Source organism: Peromyscus leucopus, chromosome 2, assembly GCF_004664715.2.
Source record: "Peromyscus leucopus breed LL Stock chromosome 2, UCI_PerLeu_2.1, whole genome shotgun sequence".
Lineage (NCBI taxonomy): Eukaryota > Metazoa > Chordata > Mammalia > Rodentia > Cricetidae > Peromyscus > Peromyscus leucopus.
The window spans coordinates 122,184,632-122,202,458 of record NC_051064.1 but is presented as its reverse complement, the minus strand read 5'-3'; the positions used below and the strand labels follow the sequence as shown (position 1 = coordinate 122,202,458).

Sequence of the window (17,827 nt, the reverse complement as noted above, 5' to 3'; positions counted from 1 at the left end):
GAAGTTCCAACCCCCATTGAGGCTTCGGTAACTATCGCGCCTACAAGGCAGGGCCAAGGGAGGGCCCTGAAGACCCCAAGATCAGGATGCGCCATACTCTCTTGCTTCTTGGACCCTGGACGCTAGAGGTAGACTGAGGAGAGTTCTCCAGAGAACACGGCTGGACTGCGCTGCGTCTTTCCCAGAACCCGCAATCTACCTATTCCTTCATTTGTAAGTTACGCCATTAAATAAATCTCCCTTTTAACTACATAGAGTGGCCTTAATAATTTCACCAATATGTCTCAGAATCTGAAAGTGACTGTAGCATTGTGTGGTGGTTTGAATAAGAATAAGCTCATATATGTGAATGCTTACTCATCAGGGAGTGGCACTATTCGAAGGATTAGGAGGTATGGCCTTTTTGGAGTAGGTGTGGCCTTGTTAGAGCAAGTATGTCCCTGGACATGGGCTTTGAGGTTTCAAAAACCCATGCTAGGTCCAGTCTGTCTCGGTCTCTCTGTCTCTCTGAGGCCACGGATGAGGGATCAGGATGTAGCTAGCTCTTAGCTACTTCTCTAGCACCATGTCTGCCTGCTGCTGTTTTCCCTGCTGCCATGCTCCCTACCATGATGGTAATGGACTAAGCAAGTCCCCAATTAAATTCTTCCCTTTATAAGAGTTGCCTTGGTCATTGTGTCTCTTCACAGCAATAAAACAGTAACTAAGACACATTGCTTGCTATTTAGTTTTACAAGAATAACAAAAAGAAAAGACACTTTACAGAAGAAAAAAAATTAAGATACATTCTGACAGACTGGTCTGTAAACAATCAACTGCTTACCATCCAGATGAGGGTAATAATGCACCTAACCAAAGCACTGAGTCATATTTTTAAGTTTTCTCTTTGCATAGTGAAACCTGTCACAGGTAGAATAGGTGAATTAAAGATGGAAGAAGTTGGCTAACCATGTATATCAGCAGGTATGCTCAAAGGTGGTACCTCCACAGGACACTGGACTTGAGCAGACAGTCACAATTAACAGAATTGTGTGGTATAATCCAGAATAGCAATATATTGATTTTTTTAAATAAAAAATGAGTATAATGTAGAACATATCTGTTTTCTTCATCTTATAAAAGTACTTAAGAACTAAGCTATGTTGAAACTAGCATCAAATCAAAGCAAGGAAAGTCAAATGACTTACGATGACTGAGGCCTGATTAGTATGCTAAGTGCCATGAATTCTTTCTTTTACTTTTTGCATTTAAAAATAAAGCACATATTGTTTTAGTTTTGAGTTGCTTAAAAATGATAAGCTAAAAAACCAAATAAAAGCCTTTGCTTTTTGGTTGGTTGGAACCTCTAGCTCTTCTCTGAATGACCTGGACAGCCCCCTCCCTCCCTCCCTCCCTCCCTCCCTTCCTTCCTCCCCCCCCTCCCTCCCTCCCTCCTTCCTTCTTTCCTTCCTTCCTTCCTCCTTCCCCCTCCCTCCCTCCCTTTCTCCCTCCCTCCCCTACCCCTCTCCAAACCAGAGTCTCTGAGCAAAGGAAAGGTGCCCAAAAACCCAGTTCTGCATTCTTGATGGCTACTGCAGCTTCCTCCCCTGAAGTTGCCAGCCACCCAAGTCCCTGCCTAAAGTGCTCAGCTTTTGACCATACTTGGGCACAAACCCAGCTTATGGCAGACATGTCATCACCCCTGGTCTACAACCTATAAAGTCTCTCTGCTTTCGTTTGTGGGTGCAGCTTCTCCAGCCTCCATCTCTGGGACTGGAGAACTTTCTCCAGAGTTGCTTTGCTCAAATAAACCTGTTATTATACTTTTTCAGTCCGACTTGATCTGGCTTACTGTGTCAGCAGAAAAACTTATTATAAGAGGAGGGGGAGAAAACCTATTACTTTTTATAACCAAGAACCCTGAGTTAGTTGGCTACTTAGTAGCTGCAGCCATGAGTTTAGGAGCCAATAGGCATAGGCCTGGCTTAGTAAAGGAGAGAAGAAGAGGTTGTGAACAGCAGAGATGAGCAGTAGGTGAACTGACTCTCTGGAATCAAGAAGGGGGCAAAGTCATGAGTCACTAGCTACCTGTTCCCAAGATTATTAATACATGGGACTTTTAAAGACCAAGGCTCTTCAATGCCCTACTTAAGCCTCCCTCATTCAGGGATTTGCTCAAAGACACAGCCTAGAACCTACTCAGAGCTCTGTTAATATAACCAGTCTCTTTGCTATTTCCTGTCAGGACCTGGAAGGCCAAATCTAGGATCTCAAATGAAACTTTGAAAAGTACAGGCCTCAATTGTCATCAGAGAGGCTTCACCCAGCAACTGACAGAAACAGATGCAGAGACCCACACCAAACCGCAGGCAGACTTCCGGAAATCCTGCGGAATAGGAGGAAGGACATGGGAGCCAGAGGGGTCAAGGACACCACAAGAAAACCCAGAGAATCAACTAACCTGGGTTCATAGGGGCTCATAGAGACTGAACCCCAACCAGATGGCCCCTGCATGGGACTAACCTAGGCTCTCTACTTGGTCTTGTGGGACTCCTAACAGGTACAAGGGCTGTCTCTGACTCTGTTTTCTACTTTTGGGACCCTTTCCTCCTGCTAAGTTGCCTCATCCAGCCTCAATAGGAAAGGAGGTGCCTAGTCTGCCTAGTCTTATTGCAACTTGATATGCCATGGCTGGCTGATTTACAAGGAAGTCTTATACTTTTCTGAAAGAGGAGTGGATGGGGGAGGGGGAGAGGAGTTTGTGGGGACAGACTGGGAGGAAAGGAGGGAAAGGAGGAAAGGCTGGGAAAAGAATTAATTAGTTAATAATTTTAAAAAATGTACAGGCCTGTGGAGGAGAACTGAGATGATGTGTGGGGCTGATGTGTAAGTAAGGGCAGTGTAGCTCAGTGTACTGGCCTGACAGTTGTCTCTCCTCACATAGCATGTACCAAGTCACTTTAAGCTTCAGTTTTCTCCTAAGTAAAATGTATCTGAAAATAATTATGCCTAATTTAAAGTTACAGGGAAAATAAATCAAACAATATGTGTGTAAAAACATTAAGTAAGTATTCCTTTTTTTTTTTTTACCACAACAAGAAACATTCCTATTTTACTTTGAATTTTTAAACATTTGCATACTAATGACCAGAAGGCAGGAACAATGGAGGAGACACTACTATCAGAAAGGGAACAAACAAGCTTACACAGAGGAAACATCTTGTTTTCTGAAATGGATTGCATAATCACATTCCTTCCACATTGTGTCACTTGCTTCCTAGTCAGGGCAGGAGCTCACTAAACCTCTCACTTTGGGACCTACTGAGGCAGGAGGGAGGAGCCAGAAGCATTATTGGAGGGAAAGAGAAAGGGTATATGCTGGAAATGCTGCAGAAGGTCTCTGCCCTCTTAGTCTGGTCTTTCTGGCCATTTGTCGTTGAAAGTCTATGGCTTTCTGAAAGACACATAAGAGCAGACAGCAGATAGCCTATTCCCCTGGAAGCATAAACCACACAATGAGTCATACTTCTTATCAGCATGGATGCAGTCAGAAGGGGATGTGTGGCTAGTAGTGGCTGGATACAGCCTCCCAGCTATTTTGGCTCTGTGGCCTGCCTGCCTGGTCTAGATTTTCCAGTAACAGAACAGAACTTTCAAAGCAAGAACATATGAAATCAATCTACTCATGCACAAAACCTGAAGAAAAGAGCTTGTCTGGTTTTAGCTTTAAGTAAACTAAAATGATTCCACTATCAGTTCCAAGGCACTTGCTGCTTCCCAGAGCCTTGCAGGTAAGTAGGGGGATGGCAATCAATTTCTTACCCTGATCCAGGACATATGTTTCTTGGATCATATAGAAGAGATAAGAAACCTGTTTCCTCTCATCTTGCTCCAAGATCCCTCTGCCTCAGCATCACTAACTGAAACCAATCTATCCTCATCTCACTTAACACAACTGTACAGTATAGCTGTGCTAGAGCACGATCAGCAATTCATTCCTTTTTTTGTTGCCAAATAATATCTTACTATGTGGATATACTGAATTTTATTTTTCTGTTCCTGTTGAGTATTAAGGTTGTTTCAACTTTTGAGCTGTAACAAACAGTGTGGTCAAAACACTCCTGTTTTATAGGGACGTGTTTTCTGTTTTGGGGGTTATATATACCTATGAGTGGAAATTCTGGGCCATATAGTAACTACATCCAGCTATCTTAACTTCCAAACTGTTTTCTAATGTGTTTGCAGCATTTACCACATTACCAACAATGTATGGGGAGTTCAATTGTTCTACACCCTCTATAATACTCAGCACTATCCATGTTTTGATTGCAGCTGTATGAGTGGGTGTGAAGTGGCATCGCACTGTGATTTAATTAGCATTTTCCTAATGATGAATGATGCTGAGCATGTTCCAAGGCCTTATTGACCATTTGCATAAATTCTCTGGAGAAAAAACTACCTAAATAATTTGCCTGTTTATAAGTTAGCATACACAGTAATGGGTTTCATTCAGTATGGCATTTCCACACCTGTGTATAATTATACTTTGTTCTTATTTACCCCTCTCCCCTAGAGCACTCCCACATCCCCTCTTGCTGGTTTCCTTATCCCTTGCAGATAGTTACACCTTCTGTTTTCACATTGCATGTATTACATTATTGCCACTTTCTCTTTATTCCCTCCCCTCAACCTCTGACCTACACACACACACACACACACACACACACACACACACACACACACACACACAAAGTCCACATATAAAATATGTGTATTTGTCTTTCTGAGTCTGGTTTATTTTGCTTAACATGGTAAGTCCCAGTTGTATCCATTTTTTTTTTACAAATATGATTTCATTTTTTATTATGGAGAAATAAAATTTCATAGTGTGTGTGTGTATCTTTATCCATTTGTTAATGGACATCTTGCCTATTTTAAAATTGGGTTATTTATCTTTTCTATAGCTGAGCTATAAGTGTTCTTTTACATTCTAGAAAGTGATTTCAAACAATAATCAAATGTCTTCACTCCCTGTAGGCATGTCTGACTGATGACCAGGGTGCATGTATCCCAAGGTAGCTATGAATACAACCCAGTATATTTTTAAACAACAATTTGAAAACATTGACATCCCTATGTTGTTCTCCAATTAATTTAGAACAAAGTCCCAAACTGCCACTCTGGCTTATAAAGCCCCACATGATTAGGCTGTTGCCTGCCTCTATAGCACCTAGTGATACCACCTTCCCCCTAAGCCTACATGCTTCTTACATTTTCATTTTGCTCATGCATGTTAGCAGCACAGTGTCAGTGGTTCTGCCTGCATGCCTGTACTCTCTTTCCCCAGAAGGCTCCTTTTTATCCCTCGGGTCTCAATTTAAACAACAACTTTACAGACAAACTTTCCTAAAAAAAATTCTGAGTAAAGAAGTGAAGAGGGCTCCACAAAGAAACTTTGGGAGATGATAAGACATAGTCACTATTTTGATTATGGTAATGGTACCATGGATATATGTTTATGTTAAAACTTTTTCAAACTATACATTTAAAATAGGATCTTCTTTGTATGTGGTGAAGACTGAAGCCAGGACTTCACTTATGCTATGGCACATATTCTTCAACTGAACTAGTGATGTCTGCAACCATTGAAATGACCTTACTACTCGATTTATTATAAATATTTATGTCTGCCTCACATCGCTAGGATAGAAGTGCCATGAAAGTGGGAAGTCTGTCCATTTGTGTTACTGCTGAATCCTCAGCTTGGCTTATAGCTAGGCATTCAATAAATATTTAGTTGATTAATTAATGCATTCTATAGGTGTTTAGAAAAGAAATTCTGAGACAATAGGGTAATTTTCCATTCTTTTAGACTCATTGGTAAGCTTTAGACTTAAGAGAATGGAGTTATTATTTTTGCTGCTAAGCCTATCTATCTCGAAATATCTCTTGGATATGATAAAATAGCCTACCTCCATCTTGGGCTTGAAAGTCATCTTATAGTAAAGACAAACTAGACTCATTCCTGTTTATGACTAAATCTCTGTTTCTTAAGGATTGGGCTATGCCCCACCTGTAATCTTTACAAATGGTTTTGTATTGTCTGTTCCAGGAAATGGCAACCATGCCTTTGATTCAGAAAGTTGTTTATAACCACTTGCAACCCTACATTTTTTTTTCCCCAAAAAGTTGTTATGACCACCTTGTGATGCGGATATTGCTTTGTATAAATAAAATGCTGATTGGCCAGTAGCCAGGCAGGAAGTATAGGTGGGACAAGCAGTGAAGAGAATTGTGGGAAGTGGAAGGCTGAAAGAGAGACACTGCGAGCGGCTGCCATGACAAGCAACATGTAAAGATGCCAGTGAGCCACAAGCCACGTGGCAACCTATAGACTTATAGAAATGGGTTAATTTAAGATATAAGAACAGTTAACAAGAAGCCTGAGCCATTAGGCCAAACAGTTTAAATAATATAAGTGTCTGTATGTTTATTTTATAAGTGGGCTGTCGGACTGCTGGGGCTTGGCGGGACCGGAGAGGAAACTCCAGCTACAACCTTGCAACCATCTCTTTATTTCAGGAGGTTGTTATGACCAATTTGGTATGTTTATGTTCTGCTTCTGTAGCCCTGCCTATTTGCCTGACAAATCTCCTACTCCTGAACTATGAAAACCCTTATCTTTCCAAGGTCCAATGCTGATCTCTTGAACTCTGCCTTAGGGAGAAACAGCCCATATGCAGGAATTTAAAAAAAAAAAGCTTGCTTTAATTAATTTGGCCATGTGGTCTTTCTCCTCACGCCTATGGGATTAACAGGCGATCTCCACTATCATCATTAGAAGTATTATTTATGTTTCATTTAGTCAGTGGCACTACTGTAGTATGATATATATATACTTCCCCATTTGTAGTGGTTAATTTTATAGTAATAATACTATAATAATGGTGATGTAGTACAATAATTGTCTAGTATAACATGTATAATATAGTAATGATAACACAGCATATAGCTGTATTATAGAATAGCTACAGAAATACAACAGAAATTGCCTTAGAGCTTGCTATTTTCAAGACATGTGCATTTTGTCCATGTGATTTCATTTATTCCTCTCAAGAGCTTTTTGAATTAGGTATTTTATAAATAGGAATTGAGGTTTAAAGAGGTGAATTAACTGTTATTGAAGGGCAGAGCTACAGCCTATCCTCAGTTGCCTTATTTCAAAGGTTCTACTTTGTCCATCCTGTTGTCGTGTTTCTGAAATGTTCATCAACAGTGTTACCCAGCTCATTACACAACTCTCAAGGCTTGGGGGAGACATTTGTCCTGAGAATGACACTTCCAAACTTTGAAATGGGTTGGGGCAAAAGTAGGAGTTGCCTGAGAATAAGTTGGGATACTTAGAAGAAAAAATGTTTTACTTTATCCCAAATTTCATATCTGGCTTCATTTGACCTTACTTCTGAACTGTTACTGGTTATTCTTTGGCAGCCCTTGGTTTGTACCTAAGGAGCCAGCCCTCAATCTTCCCCTGCCTATAGTGAAGTATGCTAGTAAAGACACATTGATCACAACAGACCTGAGAGGTTTCTCTCATTGTCTGAGCTCTGGTTTCAGGGGACTGCAGGGTTCTTTACCTTTGGTGCCAGGTGGCTGCAGATTATCTCCAGTCAAAGAACACCAGCCCACAGGAAAGATGTCCCGGGAGTCAAAGCGGCACCAGTAGTCAAATGCCCCTCGCCACCCATCAAAAGTGACAAGGACCTCTGAGCCTCGGACTTCTCCAATAGTGGCTGGACAAATGAAATGAGGGTTCTTCCTGTCTACAGCTTCTAACTTCATTCCCATTCTGAAGAAGTTGTGGGAGGGTGATGGAGGCTCCTAGATGACAAACAGAAATATTCAGACCTACCTTTAATTTGTGAGGTAGCTACACAGACCAAACTTCAAATAAATTAACTGTCCATTCTCCTCTTTTCTCCTAGTAAATGGATACCTGGTTGGAAGTGCCCCTCTTCTTTGTCATTCTCCAGCATTATTTTGAGTTGTTTTTTCTCCATCTTTTAAATGAATTAGTCAGCTTTTCAAGTTAGATAGAAAAACCTTATTTGGATCTCAACCGAAACTGCAATGCATTTATAGATTGATTTGGGAAGAAATAGCTTTTATTACTGATAACATTAAATCTTACCTATGAACATGATAGCCTTTTCCATTTAAAACTTCAATATAGGCCGGGCGTTGGTGGCGCACGCCTTTAATCCCAGCACTCGGGAGGCAGAGCCAGGCGGATCTCTGTGAGTTCGAGGCCAGCCTGGGCTACCAAGTGAGTTCCAGGAAAGGCGCAAAGCTACACAGAGAAACCCTGTCTCGAAAAACCAAAAAAAAAAAAAAAACCAAAAAAAAAAAAAAATAAAAAATAAAACTTCAATATAGATTATTCCTGTATAAAAAATTTCAATCTACTTTATAAATATATCATGCTTTAATTTTTTTTGTTACATTTATTTATTTTGTATGTGGATATATGTGGGGTGTAATGTGCTACGGCACATATGTAGTTAAAATACAACTTATGGGAGTCGTCTTTTTCTACTATGTGGGTCCCAGGGATAAGACTAGGGTTGTCAGGCTTGTCATAAGTGAGCACCTTTACCCACTGAGCAATCTTGCCAGTTCCTCATGCTTTTTTACTAAACATTTTTTCTTGGAATATTAATATTACATTTTATCCATGAATGGTATTTTAAAAATTATTATCAAATTATTAATTTCTATAAAGTAGGAGTAAATGATGCTTTAAATGTTGATCAATGATACTGATTGATATATTAATTTCTGTCTGCCGTATTTATCAATAACTGAGAGATACACATGGAAATATTTCCTACTGATTGCAGGTTTTCCAGTTTTGTTGTGTGTTGTAGAATGAGGCCCTCTGAGCAAGACAGCTGCCATCCTCAGAGCAGCTGCGTCTGTTTACAACAGACCAGCACTAGCAGCCTGGTGATGTCCCCTCAGAGAAGGACAGAGGAAGGGTCAAATCCAGAGATCTGGCTGCTCTCTCCTGTAGTCCCCAGTCACTTGTATGCAATTCTGCCATAACTGCACACAGTCTTAGGGTCTAGCGAGGTACTAGAGTATAGGCTGGAGAAGGCTATGTAGAGAGAGAAGCTCTACTTACTTATGTAGCTATGGGAAAGCCATCATCCATGCTGGACGAAGATGACTTTCCAGTGCAGCTGCTGTGAGGTCACTTCCATTCCTGTAAGCAACCCTTCACTATGCTCTGGAAGTATGCCCAATTAACTCACTGAATTCCTAGGATGAACTTTGCTTTGTCATTGGGCCTTATAAGGAAAGGCTAGACAGTACTTACATCTTCCTAGGGCAAGATTTCCCACACCTCCACTGATTATCACCTTTTTCTTCATGTACTCTGAGGCTATTTTTATGAAGCACATGTACTATGACTGTTATGTTTTCTTGGTGAACTGTACTATTTAATCATCACCTAGTGACTTCTTTTAATGCTTTTTTGTATTAACATCTCTGTCTGAATTAAGTATACTTTATATCAATTTTATCTTGATAAAGTTTGTCTGGTACTATCTTTTGTTCTCGTTCTCTCTCTCTCTCTCTCTCTCTCTCTCTCTCTCTCTCTCTCTCTCTCTCTCTCTCTCTTTAATATAGGATTCTACTATGTATCCATGGCTTGCCTGGAGCTTGCTATATAGACTAGGCTGTCTTTGAATGCATAGAGATCCACCTGCCTCTGCCTCTGCCTCCAAGGCATGTGCCACCATGTCTGGTAGCTACTATCTATCTATCTATCTATCTATCTATCTATCTATCTAGCTATCTATTTTTTTTTTTTTTTTGGTTTTTCAAGACAGGGTTTCTCTGTGTAGTTTTGCGCCTTTCCTGGAACTCACTTTGGAGACCAGGCTGGCCTCGAACTCACAGAGATCCACCTGCTTCTGCCTCTCGAGTGCTGGGATCAAAGGCATGCGCCACTACCGCCCAAGTACTATCAATATTTTTATGTTATTACATTTAAGTAGTGTTTGTTACAAATGGTATGTTGTAATTAAAAAATTTCTCATGATAACCAGGGTATCAGAATATTTATTTATTTACTTATTTATTTTTTGAGAGGAGGTCTTCATTATGTTTCCCAAATTTGACCCAAATGCCTGGGCTTAAGTGATTTTCCCATTTCAGCCTCCTGAAAACTTGAACTGCATACAAGCAGGTGCCGCTAAGTCCATCTATATTTATTTGTTTATTTGCCTGTTTGTCTGTCTATTTGTTCTTTTTTGTTTTTCGAGACAGGGTTTCTTTGTGTGGCCCGGGCTGTACTGGATCTCACTCTGTAGACCAGGCTGGCCTTGAACTCAGAGATCCGCCCGCCTCTGCCTCCTGAGTGCTGGGATTAAAGGCATGTACCACCACCACCTGGCTATATTTATTACAGATACCTTACTGTTTATTTATTTTAAGGTTCTTTTATGTTTTAAAATTAACTAAATTTCCCTTATTTTCCCTGCACTTACTGAGAAGTTAAACATTCTATTTATAACTGTTTGGTGAATCTCTTAAGATTATAACTTAGTACCTTTAACATCTTTATTAAAATTTCTCCCTCCTTTCTCCTTTACTGACACAGAAGTTATTTTGTGGATTCCATTAAGAATTTAACTGTATAGATAACAAAATATAAACAATCTTTATTTATAGTCCTAGATAATGGAAGAACTTTAGACTGTTTTAAACTACTCCTGGGTTATACTGATATAAGTAATTAATTCCTACATTGCTTTTACTCCTGATTAACAACTTTGTTATTATAGAGTATATAGTTATCTACATTTTAACAAATCCATTTCCTCACCAATTCTTCCTTCATCTCATTCTTACTTTTTGGTTCAATTGTTTTCTTTCTGAAACATACTCAATGGCTATGCTAAGCTCTACCTGCACTGGTTTGTTTAATAGTCTGATTTTCACCTCCATTCTGAAATGGTGGTGTAGTTGGATGTCAACTCCATGGTAGATGACTTAGTACTTTGAAACACAGTCTAATGCCTTTTGCTTGAACTGCTGCTGTGGAGAAATGTTCTGCAGCTAATGTAACCCTTAGGAAGGCATCCTGCTAATTACTTGCTCAGATCTTCTGTTTTGACTTTAGTTTCCTACAGTTATATTGCTTTATTCTTATAATGTATATTTGCTTTGATTATACATGCTGGAAAAGTTAGAATCTTTTCAAATACTCTCCCTTTTTACTCTTTTTAATTAGTATTCCTGAGTTTCATGATCTCCATATATGAAGTCTCCTTATATTTTCCTTGTTTTTTCTCCTTAGTATGTATTTCCATATTTCTCATTTTATAGTTGAGGGGTAAACTCCTTATATATTATATATTTTGATGGATTTTTTTTACAGTACATATGTGCTATTAATCTTTAGTATTAAAGGTTTAAAATTCCTCAGTTTTATTTTCAGATACTCAGTTTGGTCCTTTTGAAAATGTGGCATTTTAAAATGGTGTTTTGAGCCAGTGAGGTGGCTTAGTGGTTAAAGACACTTGCTGACAAGCCTGATAATTCAAGTCCTATCTGCAACCCGAGTTTCAACCCAAGGACCCAAGACTGGAAGGAGAGAATCCACTCCTATAAGTTGTCCTTTGACCTCCATATATGTATTCTATGGCATGTACCCTTCCTTACAAAATAAGTATGCAGATAGAAATTAAAAAACAAATGTTGTTTTGTATTTCTTCTAGTTATTCAGGCATATTCAAATACTTAGGTTCTAGTCTGTAACTGATATTTGTATTGTCTAAAAGTACTTGGGGTATGTGATTTGTTATGTCTCTGTTATGTGAAGTCCCTAGACTTCAACCACAAGGGAGAAGACAATTTAATCAGAGATGGCTGCACCCCACTCCTTCCCAGAGTCTCTTCCTTAGAAATGTCATCATCTTTTTCACTAAGGGATAAAAATTTAAGGGATTCAGCCAGGCTCTAAGATGTACTTTCTTCCTTGCATGGGCCCAAACCTCATCTTGTGTTTTATCAAGATTCTATAAAGATTCTATAAAGATTGGCAGAGCCTCCAAGACAGCTATGCACTTAGCACATATGTTTAACACTGTTGTTTTTTTTTACTTTCTAGTAAGCTCCACAAAGCATGGAAGAGAGTGTAATGACTCTTCCCCCACATACCCACCTCACAGTTCAAGATATTTCTCATTGAAAGAGGTTTCAAGTAGCCCAATATATTATATTTGGAAACCAGAATGTTCTCATGATTTATATTTGACTAGCAGCACAGGCAAACCTAACTCAGTCATTTCTACAGTAGCTCTCATCCCCTGGAAAAGTTAACTACCAGCAGGCTGACATTCTCCCCTCTTAAGGCACAGAAAAAATAAACACAGGTTCCCCATCCCTGTTCTGTCCCTTACTGGCTATGGGGCTGTGAGCAAATTCCTTACTCAGAAGCATGCTTTCTTGGGGCTGGAGAGCTGGCTCAGCAGGTAAGAGCACTCACAGGCTACTCTACTCACAGGGACCCAAGTTTGGCTCCCACACCCATATGGTGGTTAACAACCATCCTTAACTCCTATTCCAGGGAATCTGACACCCTCTTTTGACCTTCACAGGCACTAGGCATGCATGTGGTACAAATGTATTAATATAGGCAAAACACCCATACACATAAATAAACACATAAACAAATAAATAAATAAATAAATGCAATAAAAACTTTAAAAGTATGCTTCCTTAATGATTAAGCGAGTTGAATACTTCCTAGTAGATATAAGCCAGATGTGGGTATTAAACGTGATAATATGTATAAGGCTACAAATGTGTTATAGATAATTAAATAACATTTTTACCTATTTAGAACACAGACTACAGAACTCTGTAAGAATTACTCCTTTAGGTTTGTACTATATTTCGAGGTTCTAAACAACACTGTTAGGCAGAGAGTTCACTCTGCAGATTAAGTCAGAAAAGATCTTATTAGATTAGCTTGTTATTGGCAGCTAGAATCCCCAAACAAGAAATCCTAGCTCATCCCCCCTCCCCCACCTTGGTTTTTCGAGTCAGGGTTTCTCTGTGTAGTTTTGCACCTTTCCTGGATCTCACTCTGTAGACCAGGCTGGCCTCGAACTCACAGAGATCCTCCTGCCTCTGCCTCCCAAGTGCTGGGATTAAAGGCGTGTGCCACCACCGCCCAGCGTGTCTCATTCTTATAGTCTAATACAATTCTCTGAAGATAACATCTGCTTCATAGACTTAAACCTTCTACTGAACTAGTTTCTGAGAAGCAGCTTAATGCCATAGAAATAAAAGAGGCGGCAGAGGCTCAGTAATTGATAGAAGGCATGTATTTGACTATTTTTTTCCTTTCTTTTTTGGTTTTTGTTTTTCAAGACAGGGGTTCTCCATGTAGCCCTTGGCTGTCCTGGAACTTCATCTGTAGACCAGACTGACCTCCAACTCAGAGATATATCTGCCTCTGCTTCCTGAGAGCTGCACTGCCTGGCTAATTGATTTTAAGAAGCCTGCAGATCATGATAGCTGAGGGACAGTATACCTTATGGAAAATCTTGATGGGAGCCATCTCTGCTCCATTTAGTGTCTTCAAAAGGAACATGGGCCAAGAGGAGGCATTCAGCCGAAATCCTGCAGTAAATATAATGGAGAACAGGTTAAAAAAATGTTCCCAAAGGGCAAGGTGATAGCAAGTTCTCCCTCTGGAATCCAGCTACTCCTGCCATATCTATGCTATGACAGTCACAGGATCCTAGACCCTAGAAAAGGGCTTAAAAACTGGACAAGAGAAATGGCTCATTAGACAGATGAAGGAAAGGAGGCCCATTGGAGGGAATGTAAATTGATCCTAGGCAATTCAGCAAATAGGTGGGCAGCAGGATCTCCAAACCCATGTTTTGACTCTAAGACAAATATTAGCACAATTCCTCAAACACTTTCATAAATAAATCCAAGACAGATATAAGACAGGATGAACAGATACTTGGAAATGATATAAACAGGAGACTATAAAATTGGATTTAACAGTCTCTTAAGAAAAAAAAAGTTGATTAAGTCAGTTTATAAGTCTAACACAAGTAAGTCAATCACTATAAATTAACACACTATTTTCTCATGGTTCTCTGAAGACAGTCACACCATGCACACATACTTTTTTGCTTCCTTGTCTTCTTAAATAACTAAGAAAAATGAATGATGAGACTGAAGATCATTCTATCCCAAATTATTCATTTTCCCAAAAAGTAAGAAGACTAAAAATGTAATTGTCCACTGAAATTCACAAAGTCAATGAGAATGTACCATTTAATTAGTGTGTTGTAAAAATTAAGATCATTATTAAACTTGGTCTTCTGATTTGATCTCCAAGTCCTCCTTTCAATTTGGCTTCAACTCCTTATCCTGAAATGATTTTGAAACTGTCTCCCGACCTTTGCCTTCTCATCATAGTCAGAGGACAGTCTGTGCCAATGCTGACCATATGGAACTAACTGCAGATGAATTTCTAAACAGTCTTATTAAATAAGAAACACAGAGCCAAATACAGGGGTAATAGCTGAAGAGATCATAAAAATAGTGAATAGCCACGGCTAGCCTTAGCTTACCACCTTGATGTCCTTCCCCAGAGAGCTTCTTCCTGTCTAACCTGCCTTTATTGCCTTCCTGTTCTGCCTTCTCATTGCTTCTAAGCCCAGCCACATCACTTCCTCATCACTGCCTGTCTATATAGACCTCCAGGTCTCTATTGGTTGGTACTGGGATTAAGGGTGCGTGTCACCACACTTGGCTGTGTTCTTGACCACACAGACTCTGGCTGCCTGTGATCGGATTAAGGGCATGTGCTACCACCGCCTGACTTCTGTTTATGGCTCGCTATGTGAACTCTGATCTCCAGGCAAACTTTATTTATTAACATATAAATAAAATCACATTTCAGCACAAATAAAATATCACATTTCCCCCTTTTATTCTAATAAAAAGAAAAAAGAAAAAATTTATAACTAATACAAGAAAAACTATATACAATAAGTATAATAACTATATACAATATATACAAGCAATAAATACCTCAACAATGTCTAGCCCATTTGCATTTGACAAACTCAGGGAAAATATTCCATTATCTATCCTATTTTGGTAAGTAATGTACCTGATTCACTTTTTGTCCTAACTTATATTATTAACAGAGAACTATCTTATAATGTATAGTTGGGACAAGCAGAGAAGAGAATTCTGGGAACAGGAAGGCTAAATGAGGAGAAGCTGCCAGCTACCACCAGGAGAAGCAAGATGTAAAGATACTGGTAAGCCACGAGCGACGTGGCAAGGTATAGACTTATAAAAATGGGTTAATTTAAGATGTAAGAGCTAATCAATAGTTAGCCTGAGCTAATGGCCAAGCAATTTTAATTAATATGAGCTTCTGAGTGATTATTTTATAAGTGGGCTGCAGAACTGCAGGGGCTTGGTGGACCTGGAGAGAAACTTTCCAGCTACAACAGAAGGTGCACTGAGTGTGAAGCTCTGTGCCAATCACTTCCCACTGACTGCTGAATCTCTAGGACAGCTTAGATATTATCTTCATTTTATAGATGAGGAAGGAGGCAATAGTAAACTACTTAAGATTTCCAAATGTGCAAATGACCCAATCCAAGTAAGCAGTCTGAGACCTTAGCCTTCACCTCTACCCATTACATGGAAATTAATATGCAAGTAAAAATGAAAAATCACCTTTTGGAATTGGCACTAAAAACTATAGTTAAATTCAGGAGAAGGAGAAAAGAAAATGAAAGTTAAGAAGGTACTATACCTCCATATGATTTACATTTTCTGTCCCAATCTGACACTGCTAAGTCAACCTTCCTAAGATGAAGTAGGTTCTTGGGAGAGCTCTTCCCTATCAAAAATAGCAATAGCAAGGTGAGCATTTTATTACTTAAGCTAAAACTGCCATCTCTTAACCTTCTTGCTTGCTTAGCCTCTTTTCTCTTTTGAAAAATAAGAACAATACTCCAACTCCACATGATTTGGTGGGGATCTCAATCAGGCTGCCCTATCTACCTGGCCACAGGGTGGAAAATAATGTCATGTTTGAGCATCAGACTCCTTTCGATAAAAACTGTATGTGTAATTGTGGGCTAGTTATCTTGTAGCATTACAAGTATACTAAAAAAAGGGTCATTGCTGTAAGAATATGTATAAACTCAGCATTGCCACATGGAAACATACCCAAATAAGAACAAAGTAGGCCTGGGATGGAAAGAACTATAGCATTTAAAACAACTTGTTAAGACACAATACCAAAGGCGGGAGGTGGTGGTGGTGGTGGTGGTGGTGGTGGTGGTGGTGGTGGTGGTGGTGGTGGTGCACGCCTTTAATCCCAGCACTTGGGAGGCAGAGCCAGGTGGATCTCCGTGAGTTTGAGGCCCATCTGGGCTACAGAGTGAGTTCCAGGAAAGGTACAAAGATAAACAGAGAAACCCTGTCTCAAAAAACGAAAAAACAAAAAACAAAAAACCCCCAAAACAAAAAAAAAAAAAGAAAAAAAAAAAGACGCAATACTAGATCATTTCTTGACCTTGGTTGTAGGACTAAATAATTCTTGCCTCCTTCCTTTTTTCGCTTCTCTAATCTGGCTTGAGCTAGGCTTTTGGTCATAGTTTGTTGTTTGTTTTGTTTTTTTAAATCAAAGTCCTCAAGAAATTCAAGAGACTGGTGTGTGTGTGTGTGTGTGTGTGTGTGTGTGTGTGTGTGTGAAAGATAGAGAGCATGAAGGCATACCCAATTAGATGCCTGCACAATTAATAACTTCAGGTTTCATGCCCTCAGTTTCTAATGACTAAAGGGTCCAGTCAGGTAATTCAACTTCACTTTTTAAAGAAAGTGTCACTGAGAGTTTTCCGTTTCATTTGGAACTCAAGGAGCTAAAAAATCCTTTCACCCATATATCATATAAGGGCATCAGCACAACAGCCAATGTGTACTGAATGTATTATCCACTTTACGTGCCATCTCTTACTTAACATTTGAAATGATACCATGAAGAAGACACAATTACCTGGTTTCTAGAAGATGAAATGGAGATAGAGTGGTAGGTTGTCCAATGTCACATTAGTGTGGTGAGGACAGATTTCAATATGTGATGGTTTAGCTCTAAATCTTACAGTTCTTTGTTTATTACCTCCTAGTAAGCATCTTTAGGAGAAGGGCAAGATACACAGGTTAGCAAGGCAATACTAAAGAGTCTTAGTCCATGTCCTCCAAGGTGATGTGGGTCTCTTTCTCCATCCAAATTCAAGAGAATAGGTAATTTATTTCAATATTCTTGGAAGACATAGATCTGAGTTTTACACTGAAAAGGAGCTTGGAGGCGAACTACTCAAAGATTTCATATTGCAAAAGACAAAGCTAACGTAAAGAGAAGGCAAGAAACTCTTCATGGCCACTCAAGCTGTTCTTGTAGTCACGCTGGAATCCTGGGACTTATTTTAATGTGTGTGTGAGTGTAGGTGCATGTAAACATGGAGGCTTCGCTGGGCGGTGGTGGCGCACGCCTTTAATCCCAGCACTCGGGAGGCAGAGCCAGGCGGATCTCTGTGAGTTCGAGGCCAGCCTGGTCTACAAAGCGAGTTCCAGGAAGGCGCAAAGCTACCCAGAGAAACCCTGTCTCGAAAAACCAAAAAAAAAAAAAAAAAAAAAAAAAAAAAAAAAACAAAAAAACATGGAGGCTTCATGTGCAGTTGGAGGCTGGAATCACTTCTCCACCTTATTTTTTGACTCA

General features: G+C 39.6%; 1 protein-coding gene across 3 annotated transcripts in view; it reads right to left on the bottom strand.

Annotated features, from left to right (window-relative positions):
* Scmh1 (Scm polycomb group protein homolog 1) overlaps window positions 1–17,827 on the bottom strand; it is a 126,850-nt gene that overhangs the window by 54,570 nt on the left and 54,453 nt on the right. For 2 of the 3 annotated variants that reach the window (XM_037202901.1, XM_037202902.1), the window contains exons 7-8: window positions 13,592–13,680; window positions 7,617–7,860 (exon numbers count right to left, since the gene is read on the bottom strand). The exons of the other annotated variant lie outside the window; for it this stretch is intronic. In XM_037202901.1, the coding sequence (XP_037058796.1) occupies window positions 7,617–7,860; window positions 13,592–13,680 (333 nt within the window). The remainder of the gene's footprint in view (window positions 1–7,616; window positions 7,861–13,591; window positions 13,681–17,827) is intronic. 3 annotated transcript variants of the gene reach the window in all.